The sequence below is a fragment of the Notothenia coriiceps genome, unplaced genomic scaffold (assembly GCF_000735185.1).
Source record: "Notothenia coriiceps isolate Sejong01 unplaced genomic scaffold, NC01 NC01_scaffold00037250, whole genome shotgun sequence".
NCBI lineage: Eukaryota > Metazoa > Chordata > Actinopteri > Perciformes > Nototheniidae > Notothenia > Notothenia coriiceps.
In genome coordinates, this window is record NW_011369951.1 from 13,660,435 (window position 1) to 13,679,025 (window position 18,591).

An 18,591-nucleotide genomic window follows, 5' to 3' on the forward strand; every position below is an offset into this window, starting at 1 on the left:
ACTATTGTTTTTTTTTCCTCCCCCGACTCGAGTACGCCCTTGGGCCCGTCGATGACCAGGATTTATATGACGGTACTACTTTGCGGTTATAGTACCTAAATTGTTCCTAATAAAGACTTTGTCATCCTGCTACGTTTCCCGAAGGAGAGGACGGCCATTATTGGTGTTCCATCAAGGGAAAAAAAAGGACGAAAGAAAGTGTGTGTACGCAGAACGGTCATAGTCCAATCGAGACTCACAATCGCTACGATTACATTGTGGCTGGTATAATGCACGTTTGTCAGCCCGTAACAAAGACTATTCCCGGCACCCACTTTCAGGTCGGATTGTAAAGTTCTATAATGTAGTATAGCCGTGCCAGTTTACGCCTAGTCGAGGCAACATCGGGCAAATCTCTAAATCCTATGCTCCTTTTCTCTCTCCCAAAATAAAAAGCTGCGAACCGCACTTAAGGGGCTGTGTTGGCCCCTGTGTACAAATACATATTTGTCTGTAGTCTTCACGTAAAACTGTACTATCCAGGGGAAATTACACAAACAATAAATAAAACTCAAAACGTAGAACACAAAACTTATAACATTTCCGAGACAATGAAACCAACGTACACATGTATCAAACAATAAAATAAAAGTCGTTTGGTGTAGCGTTATTGATAGTAGGTTTGGTAGCCTCCGGTTCGTTAGAGAAGTATTGACATGGCATTAATGTTCCTTTCCTTTGGTACAAATCTTTTCAGACAAGTTCCAGATCACCGAACTTTCTTTTTATCCTCCTTCGGTACTGTCATAATTTATTACAGATAAATAGGGTCTGAGACTAACACGTCTGGTACTACTTACTCCAACGACAAGGACATCCTCTAGCTCCTCGAATGAAGAGGAAGGTGGCTGGTCTCCACCTGAGTCTCCGCCGTAGACGTGTTTAGAGTGTTGAGTCCTTTTATAATGTTGTTTTGTTAATTTTTTCCAATTGTTTGTATAAGAAACAGCTCCACTTTCAGGAGTAATGGGTTATTTACTGATGGTTTATCATAATTTCCAGGGTTAATATGACAAAAAGTGAGTTATATAATGTCCAGAGTATATATCATGTTTTGTACAGAGCTTCACAAACCGAGGTTTTGGTTTGTCTTAGTTAACGTCGTAAATGGGTATTGGGGGAGACAAAGTCGCGACAAAGGTTTCACGACTAAGAGAAGACAATGATAATACTACTTTGTTCCTCGGGGAGGGTGGCGGGGACGATCTCCTAAACCAATCTTTCTTAGGTTACCACGAGACCTCCGTCTAAGTCCACTATTTCCCCCCCCCCCCCCCAATGAACCAACCACTAACCGATTACCAATATTTATCGGTTTTGTCGCAATACTTGTATGTATTTCAACCGTTTTAGACTAGTCGAGTAAAAGTCTGTCCAAAAATATCTTTACCAGTCCTGTTTTTCTCTCTCTTAGAAACAACGACTTGAAAGGCTAAGAGAAGGTGTCTCCCTGTGTACCACTACATACTTCTGTGGTACTCCTTCACCTAAAACGTATTATCCACTGGAAATTAAGTGGAACAGATAACATGTCACTCATACTTGAACTTTGTTTCCACTCAGTTTTCACTTCCAAATAATGTACCAGAAACCCACATCGTGATTTGGGAGTAACAAGGAGTAGGCACCGCTAACCTTTTCTTCACATGTGGTCCAGTTGATCTCTAGTCTCCATTTGTCTACATGAAGGAACTGAGATGTATTGTAACAGGGCGACCCAAATAAATCATAACACACTTATGACACATGGGACACTCTGGAGACAACTCAGAAGGAGTTGTCCAACACGTGTATCAACAACTCGAGGTCGAAAAGAGAACCGCCGGTTGAAGAAACTACCCCACGCTGGCGCTGGTGACAATCCCTTTCACCTTCTAAATTTTTTCTTCCCTTCAGTTTAAGTGATAAAGTAGTCTTACCCCAAATCAGCACTTTTGAAACAGGAAGTGAAATAGAGGGATATGAGGCATGGCTAGAATGGGTGATCTGTTTGGTATTTTGAGCAAAACACTTCATAGACATGTTTTTTATATTTTTTTATATATCTGAGACCTATGCTATTGCCTAAAAATAGCATGATAGGTGAGCTGTGAGTATTCTTTCTTTATTGATAAGGCTTATATAACTTAAAGGACAATTGGACGGTTAAAGACTGTTCCTCGACGGCGTCTTTCTGACAGGTTGCCCATCAGTGTCACTCTAGAGGAGGCGCCGTGGGAATTGTAGTCTTTTAAAGTGTGTTGACTACAGACGTCACAATTAGGTGGCCTTTCTTATAAAAACACAAAACTGGCTCTAACAAATACAGATGCTCAAAAACTGCTTTGACAGGCAGTTATCTTGTTTGTTTGTTTTTGGTTTATCTACCTGTTGTCCTTATATTAATCTCTCTACTTGCCTTCAGGTTTCTGAGGATGGAACAGATCCCAACCCTTATGTGAAAACCTACCTGCTTCCAGATCCACACAAGACCTCCAAACGCAAGACAAAGATCTCGAGGAAAACCAGGAACCCTACTTTCAATGAGATGGTTCGGAAATACTCAAATACACTTTGCCTGCATTTTTATACTTGATGTTATATTCCTAAACTCAAGAACCATGGTTTTGTTTTTATAAATGTAAGCATAATGCAGGGAGATCTTTCTTTTGATAAGTAGATTCTGTTATCGGAGGATCCATTGAGTTACATTATAAAACGTTTGAGCTTTATTCTATAAAAATGAATACAGGGTGAAGGTAAATTATAACACTATCTTGATGTGTTAAGACGCAATTTTTTTATTTAACTTCCAAACACTAGTTCTTAGAAACTTAAAAACATAATTTAAAACTACAAGTTCAACTACAACATATTTTTAAAAATAAAAAAAATCATTTATTTTCCCATTAATGAATGTATTATTTGTGTATTCCACTCATGGCAGTTATTTTAAAACAAAACATGTACACTTACTGTATACAGATTTTTTTTTTTTATAGAGCATGGTGGAAAGGAGCAGGAAGAGGGAATCTTATTTACCTGACACTTCTTAAAAAAATTAATGAATTGTAATGCTCTCCCCCCAGCTGTCAGAGGGGGGAGAGCAGACTTAAAATGTTTGGCAGAGCGCTATGATAGGCTCTTGGGAATAGAGCGAAGTGATTGGTTAAGCTGGAGAGTGACGCCCCGATCACTTATTGAGAGGAGAGAGAGTAGTTAGTTAGGTGGGAATAGTAAATTAAGAGTAAAGATGGTCTTCCTGGTTGAACTTACACTGAGCTTCATTAGATATTATTCCATCCTGCTGGTCTGAATTGCCAACGTTACATAACATTGCATTTAGCTGTTGCTTTTATCCAAAGCCACTTACAATAAGTGCATTTGACCAAAGAGATACAAACTTGAAGAAAACAGAATCATATAAGTATATCAGGTTTCATAGAGCCAAACATTTCAAGTGCTACTCAACTGGCTTTAGATAAGCCAGTCCTTTATTAGTATATAAGTGCTTTGTTAATAATTCTATCGCTCGAAGTGGAGTCGAAAGAGATGAGTTTTCAGTCTGCCCCGGAACATGTGTAAGCTATCTGCTGTCCTGATTTCAATGGGGAGCTCATTCCACCATTTTGGAGCCAGGATAGCAAACCCACGTGTTTTTGCTGATGGGAACTTGGGTCCCCCTCGCAGTGCAGGTGCAGCGAGCTGTTTGGCTGATGCAGTGCTGGGGTGTACGGTTTAACCAACGTGAACCCAAATAAGAACTCCATGTCTATCAGGACACTGTACTCACTTCCCCCTCCTCTTCCTCCACAGTTGGTGTACAGCGGCTACAGCAAGGAGAGCCTGGGTCTGCGGGAGCTCCAGCTGAGCGTGCTGAGTGCCGAGTCGTTGCGAGAGAACTACTTCCTGGGCGGCATCACGCTCAGACTCAAAGACTTTGACCTCAGCAAGGAGACGGTCAAGTGGTACAAACTCACGGCCGTCCCGTACTTCTGAAACCTGCCTGCGCCGGAGCGGGGAACGACTCTGTGTCTGCAGGAGAAAAAACTACTGCATTCACTTCATATGGGAACGGTGGCAGATGCAGCCTTACCTGAAAATACTAGTCACTGTATTTAATGGTTCATGAAAATACTACTTGGTGGATGGACATACTATTTTTCTGACATAATCAGATTTAAGGTATAAGCAGTGATATTTGTTTTAAACCTAACAAACCAAATGGACTGTTTGTTAATACATCATGGCAGGCTACAGCGCGCTTGTTGCTTAAAACCATGCATCACTGTGTACATACTGATCAGTCACAACCTGGTTCTAAAGAATGTCATCAAGGTGGCTCCCACCAAGTTATTGCTTATGATAATGATGATGTTCCTGTAGTGGTTATTCCCATATGACATGAATGCAGACTCCACCCGACGCACCCTAAGAAGGCGACCGTTTCACAAACCCTCAAAGTGGAGCCTGCTCTCCTCTCTTCCCATCTTTAACTAAACAAGATTGTTTCTGTGACAAACAATCTTCACTTATTGTGTCTCTCTTTTTCCTAAGCTATAACAAAGAGCTGTAATGTTTTGTACATTTTGATATTAGAGGACCAAAATGGCTTACTTTCAGAAGAGTATATATAGATTGACATGTTTATTTTTTAAGGAATAGAAAGGGGGCTCATTTTTACATTTTCCTTGTTAATTTTCTACATAGACAAATAGGAGGCGTCAGGTTTTCCTGCTTTGCAGCAGACACTTCTGGGTAGAGTAGTCCAACACATCAGATTCCAGGAAATCAACAGTGACCTTATGATTCCCCACGAAAGTGCCAAGAGTAACGAGAAGGACGGCGAATCAAACCACTCTCCGAGGAGGAACAGGGTGCCTTCGTTTGTGCTCACAATCCCTTTTTAATGCTCAACTTGGCCTTATTGCTAAATATATTTTAATTACAATGAAATGTGTCCTTATTAAAAGTTATAGCAGTAGTTCTGCCAGAGCAGGTCTGAAGGTTTTTGTAAGAGTGGGCTTCCACTAAACGCACACTACCAGGTCTTTCTCTCGTGTTCTTACTTGACTATTTTCACACAGCACACCAAAAGGGGAATTTGTTTCATAAGCTTTGGATCACGCTCTGGATGAAGAGACAATGGTTGCTTGATGACGCTGATCAAAAGTCAGTTCTGTGTTTCCTTCAGGTGGTTCGAAACCATAATTCAGATTTTTCAAAAAGCAATTTAGGGACTGAGTTCAAACTGGAGTCTGGACAGGAGGCAGTCTGAGGCTGCAATACCACACTGTGGTGTAATGACGCCATTAAAAGTAACTGGGTAACTTGTTTATAACTGCCAGTGAAGTCCAGATCCACGTTTATAGGACATTTAAGTTAAAGAACACTCTGAATTTTGAGGACATTTCGAGCAAACCTTTCTCAGATCATTGCTGAAAAGGCAACTTTGACTTAAAACATCTTTACAAAAAGGGAACAAGTTTCTGAGAATTAGCTGCTTCCTCTCGCTAACTATAAATCTAAAGTTGTTATTAATGTTTAATAATGAAATGAAATGTATCTGAAATAATGAGATATTCAAGACAACTATGATCTAAGAGCATCACTCACACTATGATATTAGTGACTTGATCCACTCTTTTAGTGACTGTACAAAGAAAGCAAGCAGAGTTTGTATTAACATGGCCAGTTATTTATTATTAATTGGTGACCTGTAACCCGAATGGATCAGTGTGTACTGTAATCCCTCTTTCCTGAAGCAAATTAAATGTTTTTGGAATAAATGTCATGCGACTCCTTGTTTGTTTGTGTTATAAAGTTCTGCACAATATTGATGTATCTAGCCATGTTTTCCAGTGTCTCATTATTATTATTTTGACTGTAGAATCAAATTGTTACAAAGATTAAACAGGATTTACTGTAACCTGAATTATTTACATCTTCACATTTTGGGGAGGGACATTTATTGAATACAGGGGCCTATTTGATGGCATCCAACCAGAGCAAATACAAATTGATCTACATTGAAATGTGTAACAATTTTTTTTTTTTTCAAAATCAGCATGACTTCATGACAATATAAAATGAGCAGTTTGATCAACATTCAATGTCTTAGTTTATTTTTGAAAATAAGTTTGAGTTGTTTTCATTTGCTCAACAGCACATTAACAAAGAAACATTATACACCCAGAGATTGGGGATACATACATTACATCATAACAAATAAAATCAGACATTTACATAATATTTACACATATATTAAGAGTCTTTAACCCTTTAACAGCCAGCGACACCATTTGGTAGAGCACATTTTGTGTCTTGATATCTTGTTGGAAAAAAATAAATAAAGTGTAACTCCATCTGATTCAGCCAGCTCTACCGTTTGGTTGACATGTTATGCACAAAACAACCTCTAGATGTCACTGTGGTTCGAACAGAAAGCCTGAGAAAGTTGGCATTCTAAAAATCACTCCTGAAGAAATCACCCTTTTTGGTCAACTTTTGTAAGGTAACCATATCATTTTTGACATATGTTAGTGTCAGAGCACTGACTGAACCTAATTAGATAACTTGGTGCACAAAAAAAGTTTTTACAAGGGTGTATTTTTAATTTTTAAATATGCTCAACCAATTGGTCGAATTGGCCTTTTATGGTAAACTAGCAATATGAGTTTTTCAGAGATGTTTTCCAATAAAGCATGGTAAATAAATAGCTAGATTCATGGTAATATTACTAAATCTAGTACTGCCTTATGAGTCTCAGAGTGAAAGAGTGATAATAATTTATAAAGCACCTTTCATGCATGGCATTCAGCCCAAAGTTGCACAGAGGAGCAAGTTAGGCCAACACAGGATATGGACATTTGCTGTTAGGCCAGTGGTTCCCTGTTAGGCCAATTCAGCATATACAGTAAGATGAGCAAGTATTTTTTTTGCTATGAAAAACACTTAACATTAGTTTTTTACAATTATAATTTATTATGTTTTATGAATATATCTGGTTGTATATATTGCTCATTTTCCATATTTGAGTTTGTGTTTTATTTGAGTTTGATGCATACTGTACTGTATGATGATTGTTGAAAATGCACTTTTACCATAAAAGGCCAGCTCGACCAGTTGGTAGAGGCTCATAAAAACAAAACTGTGTGTTCAGTCAAAAAAAAAAAATACTTTGTGGTTATTTATGTCCCATTTGGTAAAAAAATGCAAACTAATACTTTTTTCATAGCGTTTTTCTTGGTCTGGTAGTTAAAGGGTTAAGGATTTTGAGTTTTTAGTGTGCTGACTAGTTTGTGTGTTATCTTGCATTGCATCTTGGGCATTAATACAAACTTAAAATAAAGGTTTACTGTAATTAACTTTCCTTTTATGAATGTGCCATTTGGCTGAGAAGATAAAACGTTTTAAGATGTTCTGATTTTGTTTTGAAATGTATCTTTTTCGTTGATGCTTAGGCTATGCCTATAATAACATGACCTTGTAGTCAGTGGTGGAATGTTTTGTAGGATGATTTACTTTAGTACTACACTTCGGTAACATTTCCACGTGTACTCCACTACATTTAGAAGCCAATATTGTTATTTTGTACATTTGCCTTCAAAACATTAGTTACCTGTTATTTTACTTGCGGTATTTCAATGTATTTCTATGCTATTATTGTGTATTTGTAGTTAATAACAATTTCTAACTCTTGAATGCGTCAAGAAAGCTTTTGTCTGCGTCATTGCGTCACATCCGGCGCTAGTGCAAAATACCGTCTTCTGTCGCGTGTGCGGCCTCTCTTCCTCAACCGCCATCATGGGTCGCATGCACGCTCCCGGGTGAGCTCTCTTTTTATCATATAAAGTGAGAATATTGTGTCTACAGATCGATTTTTACGGCACGATAGAGTTTGTAAACGTGTTATGGATGTACGAGGAGCAAATTGAGCTCTTTAATCCAGCTTTGAGACGAGGAAATAACTAACATTTTCGCACGCTCACATCGACATCCTTCTCCGGCTAGCTGTTAGCATGTTAGCATTAGCTAACAGCAAAGCCAGCTAACAACGATGTTGCTGTTTTAGCCTTTAGTTAGACAGTAAGATAAGTCGCATTAACAGCACAAATGCACATTTTCCTCATGTAATTGAAGAATGAAATTAAACCCTTGTATTAAAAGCACTTGACGTCCAGATTTAGACTAGTTATCTCCGACACGAGTTTAAAGCTAACGTTAGCACAGCCCTCACCCTTCAATAGCTCCCCAGGTGCACATAGAAACTAGAGTTGTTGTCCTTTAACGCTTTTATTCATGCCTGTAATGTTTGCTTTCATGTCTAACTAGTCGCTTGTCCTTCTCTCCTACAGAAAGGGCTTGTCCCAGTCTGCTCTGCCTTACAGGCGCAGTGTGCCCACTGTAAGTATACAGAAATTATATTGGAGGATCTTAATGTTTCTGAGCCGATTTGATCAATTTATAAATCATTTAATTATTTATCGCAGTGGCTGAAACTCACATCTGATGATGTCAAAGATCAGATCTTCAAGCTGGCCAAAAAGGGCCTAACCCCCTCTCAGATTGGTAAGTTTCTATCAGACTCGACTTCTAGAAAATGTATTTATATATTGTTGTAAATGCTGTTGCTAGACATGAACACATATTGCTTGATCGAGTTTCCGACCGGCAACTTTAACGTTACTTGGTCTGCAAGCTGCAGTTATCCTCACTCGTGAAACAGTACACATGGGTGTAACAATTAGAATCCTTTATTTAAAATGTCAGCACGTTTTTATTTGGGGAAATCGGGCCATGGTGTAACCCCTGTCCGGGCACATTTTGTGAGTTTCACCCAATAGTCAAAATCAATTAGATTTGACAAAGCTAATGATAACATGTGTTTTTTACTGTGTGCTGTGCAATTAATATATCTTTAGAGGACCAAGATGCACCTTTACTGTATAACTTTACATTATCACTTATCAAGGGTACAGAGAAAGTTGGGCAACTATCTGCCCAAATCGAGACATGACATATATATTTTTACGAGACTTTTATCACCATCTGACTTGCGGGACATCCCATTACATTGTGATACTCCTGTTCTTTATATGAATGTAAAGATGCACAAATCATTGTCCTGCTCTCTCTTTTTTGAGAGTAGTGATATTTCTGTTGTGCTAGAGAAAATAGAGGTAAATTAACAGTAGTGGCTACTTGTGCCACTACTGCCAGTCCCCTCTATACATATATAAGTACCGCTTTACATTACAGTTATTTGTTTTGAAGAACTTCTCACTTTTTGAACTGAAAATATGATATCTCACCTTGCTCAGGACTTTAATCTGTTTAGGTTTGATTTGATTTTAGCAAGGCACCAGCTACACTTTATTGTTATAATCTGTAATTCTTTTCACAACACACGTTGGCATTCCCTTTTGCTTTTAATTTAAAAATATTTACAAGTAGTCTAAGTTCAGATGGAGAAATCAGATGATCCTCCCAAGTTTAGCTTTTGCCTAATTGTGTGATTCCATCTGTTCTCAGAAGCCTGACAAAACATTAAGCAAACGGTGGTGTCTAAGTTTAAAGCGTGTTTCTTACCTTGTCCAGGTGTTATTCTGAGGGATTCCCATGGTGTGGCCCAGGTGCGTTTCGTCACCGGAAACAAGATTCTGAGGATCCTGAAGACCAAAGGTCTGGCCCCTGATCTGCCCGAGGATCTCTATCACCTTATCAAGAAGGCTGTGGCCATCAGGAAGCATCTGGAGAGGAACAGAAAGGTATAACAAGAACTAGGCCCAGGACAGGTTTTACAGTGGCATTTGTTGGACTTTGCTGCTGTTACCTTGAGGCTTAAAGTGTTTTATCACTCTATATAACATCGTCTAAGTGCTTTGGATGTACATCTCTAGCATACAAGTGACGCCCTGAGTGAGCAGGCCACAAAATAACTTGTAATATATTCTGATCTGTAATCTACACCTGCCTCAATGTTTTGCACAACTTGCATAAGCAGGCTGTTCTGACTGTATTCAAATGTAATTGACATTGTGATTCAATTCACTCGGCACTAGGCTTTAACATATAGTGCTTAACGAATAAGACTCAAAGAAACCTGCATCATCAGTGAATGTGCTCTTGCTATAGGCAGCTCTATAGCTCGAGTTGGGTGTATGTACATTTAAATGTTTGTTGCACTTCACACTCATTTTGTTATTCTTCTTGCAGGACAAGGATGCCAAGTTCCGCCTGATTCTCACAGAGAGCAGGATCCACAGGCTGGCCCGTTACTACAAGACCAAGAGAGTACTGGCCCCCAACTGGAAGTAGTATGTATTGCTTCTGCTTTGGGAAGCTTTCCTTTTTGATTTGAAAAGTCAATTAAATATTTGTTATGACATGGTAAACTCAATAATGTCTTAGACTTGTTACAAAATGGTCCACATGGTCTGTTTAAACATGATAAGATGCACAAATCATTGTCCTGCTCTTCTCTTTTTAGAGTAATGATATTTCTTTTGTGCTAGAAAATAAATGGAGGTAAATTAACAGTACTGGCTACATGTGCCACTACTGCCAGTCCCCTTCACACAATCAGATTAGATATTTTATTTGTGTTTTCTACGATGTTCAATAATGTATTAAGCAATGGATTACCGGCCATTTTGTAGATTAAGTGTTTTAGGTTCATATATACTTCACTATCTGGAGTGGCATTGTTTATAATAATAAAAAAGGGTAGAAACGTACACATGACCAGATGTTTGTCACTATTTAGACCAGTAGTACCTTTTATCCCTTCATGAGATGCATGTTAAAAATAAACTGATAGCCATTTTGAGAAGTGCTCCCTCTAATGGTATGTTTTCTTTCTGTTTACAGCGAGTCCTCAACAGCTTCTGCTCTGGTGGCATAAACGCTACACATTTTGGATAATAAAGAGTTAAATTGGAAATTGCGCCTGTCTTTTGTTGGTTACTGTTTCACAGAACTTGTTTGAATACATTTTCAATCTATGATTTTACTGAGTATATAAAATACTCTTGACTGTTTTTTTTTTTTTCGTCGCAGCATGTAAAACAAAGTATTGCACATGAGGGGAGAGGGGGGAAAGAGTATAAACAATGCAATATAAACATCTCAAAATGGCTGTAAACTGTCTGACAAATAAAACACTATTGAAGGGATATGTGCTATAAACTGAGATACAGATGGATATTAGATTTGTTAGTAAATTAACAAACCCTAACCCAGTCACTGCTCCTAACACTAGGATGGGTCAAATGCAGAGAAACCGTTTTGTTACTACTATGTAATGACAAAAGTAAAAAAAAAAAAATTGTTTGCAGACATTTTCTTATGGGGAAAGTTAAACAAAAATCGAAATCCTCCTCACAGGATATTTTTACTGCACACGTGTGTTTTTTGAAAACACTCCTATTTCACATCAAGTTTTCACTTTCAGACCATACTTACTATAAAAAGTGTTTTCCCAGAAGACTGATAACATGCATAAAGACGTTTCCTGATCACGGTGGAATCTACGGGTAATTTCCATGCGTCAATTTACGTAACGCTTGGGAGGACCTTTGTTACGTGAGGTGCGGTTGGTTTGGGGAGTGAGAGCCGTGGTGACCAATCACAACTGCGCCTGACGTCACGTTGAATATATAACTGAGTGGTGTTGCAATCCGTAGACATTCAACTCTACTACAACAACGAAGACAACACAAAACATGGAGAAAATACCTGAGAGTATTTGACGAAGGAAACCAAAGAAAATGGCACATATTTGCCGGAAGATGAAGCGACAGCATATCGACGCATACCTGTCACTGACAACTACGCGAAATCTCTTGGTTTTTGACGAGGAGTACCAAAATACGTGAGGATTTTATGTCAACATCAACCGTCATGATACAAGGAGAAGTCAAAATGGCTACGACGGTTGGTTCCGAGAAGGGTTCTGAAAGGACAGCGATGGAGAGGTTCGGCTGCGGGGGGAGGGCGCTTCTGCCCTGGACTAAACAAATGCTCACCGTGCTCTGGGAACAGCTTCGACTTCTGGTTCAGGTCATATACTACACCTTCATTTCAGGTACGAAAAGAGTATAACAAAATACGTTCATTTTGAGTCTGGGTGTAGTTTTGTATTCGTTTTAATTACTCCAATTACAGTGTAGTTTTGAACGTTAACCGTTGGGACTTGTTTACGTACATTTAAAAAGTCCAGAAACCGTTGAGTCTATATTTGTACCGTTAAAGATGTGACGTCGCTTAATCATTAGTACAATTAATAATAATAACCCTAAATAATGCCTTATAAGGTTACAGGAAGTGTGCGTTTTGCCTAGTTATCTATTTTCGTGTTAATATCCTAATTTTCTTACCTACAGCTATTTTAGCCGTTGAGAATAAAGTATTTATTTATTACTACATTAAACAGTATTTATTACACTGTACAATAATGAATTTGACATTCTGTTCTTCTTTATCTTATTCTATTTTACATGTTTTGTACTTACTTGGTCACTTGCAATATACTCTGCAAGATTTTGCTTATTGTATTTTATTGGACATGTTCCATTAAATTGGTCTTGCAACCTAATATTGCACTTTTTTTAAATTTTATTTTCACTCTGTTCTTGCACGTTAAAACTTATTTTGTTTTTTTAAATATATATGTCTCGTATATATTTATTTGTGCATTGTTAAAGGAGCCTGGGGCTTTCATTGCCATACATACACTTATTTATTGATGTGTGTCTTGTCTTTTTGTATATGATATGGACCTTGAGTCTGAAATAAAGATTGAATAGCTACTGTGCATATGACAATAAAGCCTTTGAAGTAATAGTCGTCCAATGTTTTTACTTCCCATGTTTTTCTCAAAACGTTCCTGGTTTAAGCACTTTGTAAAACTGTTTCGTGATTAAGAGCTTATACAAAAAACTGTAGCTTATTAATATAGTTCGAGTTTAGTGATTGTACTTTATTATCCTTACCATGCTATCATTTTCCCTCTAAATTCCATGTGGTGCTACATAGTGAGTTTTATAAAGTGTAATTGTTATGTTTTAAATTGTTAGTGACTGTTCTTTTGTCAGAATGAACAGTTCAAAAGCAAGTATAATGTTAGATTAAACATGCATTAACATTCACTCTAAAATGCCTGCTACAATTAAAGACAGATGACCTTTCCTAAGTGGATTTTTAGAAACAATTTATTTTTTGGTTTAATCAAATGACCCTTTGAAAAAAATGCAAAGCACAGAAGCATGGGTTTTTAGAGTGAGTGTAATGAACATTAAGGAGATCATAATTTAACTGAATGCAAATTCTACAATCTTTTAAATTTAAATCTGTTTTTCTCTTTCCAGTTTTCCAGATGTTCAGGTTTGAGGTTCACGTTAGAATCACAGACGAGACGGGTCAACACATCCAGCACATGACCACGGCCGCAAACCCCACGGAGTCCTTCCTGTTCTCCTCGCTGTTTGACGGAGACAACGGAGTGATGGTTGGAGGTTCAAATCCGCTCTCCAACTTCTGCGCTGACGTGGGCGACTCCTTTGCCGGGAAATCCACTGCCGAGGCCCTCCTGTCCACCCTGCGCGCCGACGACCTGTGCTGCGGACTAGTGGACGATTTTGTGACGGGCAAAGAAGAGGGCATCTTCCTGGGACACCAATCCAGCTGGACGATGGGCTTCCCCAGCGACTGGAAGATCTTCGTATCGAGCAGCGACAGCTCCAACGACGGCTGCCACAAAAGTAGCGAGAAAGTCCACAAACGGGACACTTCGGAAGAGGAGAGAACTTTTCACTGGAGTAGCGAGGAAGACCAGAACGTAGTGGAATTTGACAGTGAGGAAAGTAAAGCGCTTTGGGAGTCTCTGTCAAAATCTAGTGATCCTTACAACCCCTTCTTTTTCTCTGCGAGCATCTCAACCAACACAACTATGGGCAGAAGTAAAGGCAAAGCGACGGACAGTGAAGCTGACCACGTGTCAGTGAGCAAGGCCATCTGGGTCAGCCGCTCTGACAGCGAGAGCAGTTGGAGCAGCTGGGCCAGCTCGGACAGTTCCAGTCCCAGCATCGATGAGGAGAACGAAAGACTCTTGGAGTTCTTCAGCAGTCCCAATGACCCCTACAACCCCATGTGCTTCACTGCGTCCACACTCAGCAGCAAATCACCTCCAACCAGCGCAGTCTCCAAACCACAGGCCTCCCCTCCTGCTCCCCCCTCCAGGTCCGATACAGACACTGAGGAGAAAGAGAGCAGCTCCCCTCCTTCAGAGGACGACGAAGAAGATCAGCTGTGGAAAGCTCTTTGCCAAAAGGACGACCCGTACCACCCTCTAAACTTCCAGGCCTGCCTCCAGAGCTCCCCGACAACACCGCAGTTTGAAGATACACATCCCCTCGATGTTCACCACCACACAAAAAATCAATCAACAAAGAAAAATAAATGTGAAAAAACGCCTACAAAAACCAGAGCCAGCAAGCCCTCACTAACGGAGAGGAAGATACAGCATCACTCCCATCCAGACAAGACCGTGGTGCCCTGGAAGAAACCCGGACAAACCCCTCAGTCACCGCCGGAGGAGGAGGAAAGCACGACCAGCAGCACCCAGAAAAAGGTTAATATCTAATAACAATTTAAATATAAACTGCCAGCCTGGATTAGATGAAGTAATAAATAAAACCCCTGCAGTATTTGATGTAAAACTAGTGTACTATGTCTAAACAGAGTATTGAAATCGCCTTAGATACAAGACAAGGTTAAACAGATGTAACTATTCCACTTTATTCCATCGTAGTCTGAAAAGCTTTAATGGGAAGAAACAAACCCAGTGTCAAAAATAGTTTTTTGGCAGTTTTACTTAGAAATTCCCTTTGCCTTTAGATGGACAGCACTATTATCTCCTCCCAGTTGATTGGCTGAATTAGATACAGAGGAGCATGTGATCTGTTATTTAAAATGAGTACATCTTTATCCAAGGAGTGCTGACTTTTGCAACCTCTTGTGGTGAGATAAGGGTTAACCCTGCCCGGGATCACTGTGTTAGAATGAGCTGTTGTTTGTTGTTGGTTAGCAACGCTGCTGGTAGTCATGACTAAGCCAGTCATGTGACTCCAGCGAGTCAGCAGAGAGTTATTGGACTCAGTGTTAAGTTGTTAAGTTTATTTTTAATACTTTGACATTGAACACTCTGTTTCATCAGAGCCGGGAAATAGAGCCTGAGGCAGAGAAACGAGTCACACTCTGACTGATCACACGCCTCTGTAAACAGTCAGTCAGTCAGTGCGGGGAAAGTACGTGGAGTAATTTAAGGGGTATTTTCAAATTGACCTATTTCGAACTAAGATCTGAGTTTATAAAACACCTACTGAGTGACATTTATCTGAGGTGTGGATACCCCTTCTCTTCATCAGTAGCACGTTACAATCCCTAAAGAAACATAATAAATGTACCAGACTTAATTCAATATTTATCTTCATTTCTTCTGGATTTCAGGTGCGGTTTTCTCCTCTGGTCCAAGTCCACGTCATGCGCACCTGGCCGTTTGCTCGCCAGGCGTCTCGCAAAGGACACTGGGAGGAAATGGTGCGAGACCGGGACCGCTTCAGGAGGAGGGTCCAGGAAACCGAGCAGGCCATCGGACACTGCTTCTCCCAGGAACACAGAGAGAAGCTGCGGGCGTATCGGGACGGTGCCTTGAAATAAAAATAAAGTCCCGAACACTGAATGTTTTATTTCCTTTTCGGATGAGAACTTGTGATTGGTTGCAATGCAACAGTGATTTTGATTTTAGGCCAATTAGAAAAACTTGATGTGAGGCCAACTTCAATGTTCGGTGTCGAGTTGAACAACCTTTTACCTCAGAAGGTTTTTTACATTTTGTGACTGTTGCACTGACTAACACTTTCTCTTATTAAGCTCAGCATTTACGTGTGGAATGTTGTTTTTGTATGCCTTATATACTGACCTAGTAATGTAACCTATTTATGCCCTATGGAGCTTGTTGTTCATTTTTTACAGTTGCTTTTATCCGTTTGTGTTTTTGTATGTTTAAAACAAGTACAGTGGTGAATCTAGACGCTTAAAGTAGGTGATGGTATCGTAAGAGAGCAGAGTTTTACAGTACAAAGTGTTTTTTTTAAGCATGATGTTGAAATATGAAGTTCTGGTACGATTCTTGTCTTATTGTTCGAATATTTAATTTGACGTTTTTGATAATTAAGTTTGGTTTTGTGTTTTCCTGTTTGATGGTCAATAGCACTGAGTGGAGATTTCTATGTTTATTGTTATATTTACTTGAAAGATACAAACACTTTGTCCCATGTGACTCAGCTTCTCATGGTAACATCATGCGCTCCGAAATATGTCACACAAATCATCTGTGGTAAATCTGTCAGTGGGTGCTTTGACAAACCAATAAAATGTGTTACACTGTATCATTGTCTTCCGTTTTGAAATGTTTTAAAACAGAGAAGAGATTAATTTTCTATTCGAAACAACACAGACAGAAGGACTACTTTCCCATCTGCTACTTCCTGCTTTGAGTAACCAGTAAGGTCCCAGAGGTCATGTCAATAACACACTGGGTCAAATTCCTCAATGGGTTTTTTTTTTTGAATGAGGAAATGTGTGCAGTAGCGCACGTACCAGCTGTGACAGCACTATTTTAAGGACACATTCTGTGGAAACGCAGCACGTTCTGATTAAGAGATGTGATAACAAAGTAGCACGTGAAGTCAGCACTTTGAGCCTCACCGAGGTCAAGCAAACCAGTTCACACAACACTCAGAGAGTTCACTCAGCGGGAGGTTTGCAGTGCACCTGAAACACCTGTGTGGGACATCCACCTGTGGTGAGACTCGGGTTACTGTTCCCTTTTCTGGTTGTTTGATGTATATTAAAGACCTTTTTAGGTATGGGCATTACAAATGGGGCGTGGCATTGGTTGAACATTGCTATGACTCTCAAAACATAAAAATATAGTCATTGATGCCTTTAAATCATCAGTAACATGTATCCTGGATGTCTATAAAGAGTATGCTCATCAATGATATTCCTCTCTCTCTCACACACACACACACACACACACACACACACACACACACACACACACACACACACACACACACACACACAAGCTTATAATTTCCCTGAGGGCTTTGTGTCTCCGTGCAGACTAACTGCTGTAACGCTGTCGTAAGATAAGGGTTAAAAAACACAAGTATGATGAAATGACTTTCCACAGGGATGAAATCAATTAGCAACACACACACACACACACACACACACACACACACACACACACACACACACACACAAACACAAAGCATGGTGTAAAGGTGAGCAATTGCTGACACTGTTGCTCTGTCGGCCCAGCGGTGGGTCTTCTGCCCCCCTCGTGTTGTGCATGTAATTGATCTCCTGCTGCTCTTGCAAAAAGACAAACAAAGGTTCACTGAGGTTAGTGGTTCAAAAAACAGATATTCGTTTTTTAATGTGGAAAGAGTTTGGTTATGTTTTGATATCATCATGAAACCTGTTTCAGTGGAGCATTTAAACGGAGGACGGCTGCTCTGGTATGAAATGAGGAAACCATTTTCAAGGAACTGTTTTCAATCAATTAAAATCCCTTTTTAATTAAACTGGGAATAGCGCCAACATCCAAGGGCATTTCACCAGACATTCAGCAGAGCAATCAGCCCAAAGTCCAGACTGAAGATACAAGAACAGCTATAATGATTCAAGAGAAATATCGCATGCACAGACATTTTTTGTATTCATCAGGATACATCGATTTGTTCCAGTGATTTCCCTCCTGATTCCAACTAAAGGAACACGCTTCAGTTAAGGATTTACATATATGTGTGATGTTGGTGTAAGATTATACTTCCAGGGATCATTTCTTTAGTCAATGTCTGTGTTTTTGGGGCTTATTTTACAAGCTTTTTCCAGGTCTGTAAGCCAGTGGGAATTGAATATTTTTTTGTATCAAACCCTGAGTGTACATTTTCTGCGTCTTTGTTCCTCAAGCTTTCAAACGCTGACCTTTTGACATTAGCTGTGAGCTGAACACCAAACTGTTTTTCTTTGCTGTTTCAAAAACACATGCTGATTTTATTAAGAGTTAGCTGCTTGTCGTGTTGCTCAAAGGCACTACAGCAACATCCATCAGAAGTCACTGAGCATATGACTCCCACTCACAGGGATATTACACCACTTTCTCCTCCCTTGTTGCTGCCACTTCCCCATCCCTTTCTCCTCTTTGAACCCTCTCCTCTCTTTGTATCTTTGTCTCCATCTTCCTCCTCCTCCTCCTCCTCTTCATCCTCTCTCCCGGTATCATTAGCTCTGTGGCCTAGCGACCCCGTCTCCAGGCAACCGGCAGGAGTGGCGAGGCGTTGAAAGTATTGCAGGTGATTGCAGCAGCGGGAGAATCAGCAGAGGCAGTGGGTTTCATCCACACACACACACACACACACACACACACACACACACACACACACACACACACACACACACACACACACACACACACACACACACACACACACACACACT

At 39.8% G+C, this 18,591-nt stretch overlaps 3 protein-coding genes across 3 annotated transcripts; all 3 read left to right on the top strand.

The window, feature by feature from the left end:
- The first annotated feature begins 2,332 nt into the window (after nt 1–2,332).
- Nucleotides 2,333–5,820, top strand: LOC104967025 (phosphatidylinositol 4-phosphate 3-kinase C2 domain-containing subunit alpha-like). Its single transcript, XM_010796392.1, has 2 exons — nt 2,333–2,569; nt 3,835–5,820. Exons 1-2 carry the CDS (start codon nt 2,348–2,350, stop codon nt 4,015–4,017), a joined length of 405 nt encoding a protein of 134 aa, XP_010794694.1. The 5' UTR covers nt 2,333–2,347; the 3' UTR covers nt 4,018–5,820.
- Nucleotides 5,821–7,773: 1,953 nt separating this feature from the next.
- rps13 (ribosomal protein S13) lies at nt 7,774–10,966 on the top strand. The gene is made up of 6 exons (XM_010796391.1): nt 7,774–7,847; nt 8,376–8,424; nt 8,511–8,589; nt 9,619–9,788; nt 10,237–10,337; nt 10,891–10,966. The coding sequence occupies exons 1-6, from the start codon at nt 7,825–7,827 to the stop codon at nt 10,922–10,924; spliced, it is 456 nt and encodes a 151-aa protein (XP_010794693.1). The 5' UTR covers nt 7,774–7,824; the 3' UTR covers nt 10,925–10,966.
- A 722-nt stretch (nt 10,967–11,688) lies between these two features.
- On the top strand, nt 11,689–16,469 carry LOC104967023 (protein phosphatase 1 regulatory subunit 15A). Its single transcript, XM_010796390.1, has 3 exons — nt 11,689–12,106; nt 13,389–14,650; nt 15,529–16,469. The coding sequence occupies exons 1-3, from the start codon at nt 11,905–11,907 to the stop codon at nt 15,736–15,738; spliced, it is 1,674 nt and encodes a 557-aa protein (XP_010794692.1). The 5' UTR covers nt 11,689–11,904; the 3' UTR covers nt 15,739–16,469.
- The last annotated feature ends 2,122 nt before the right edge of the window (nt 16,470–18,591 follow it).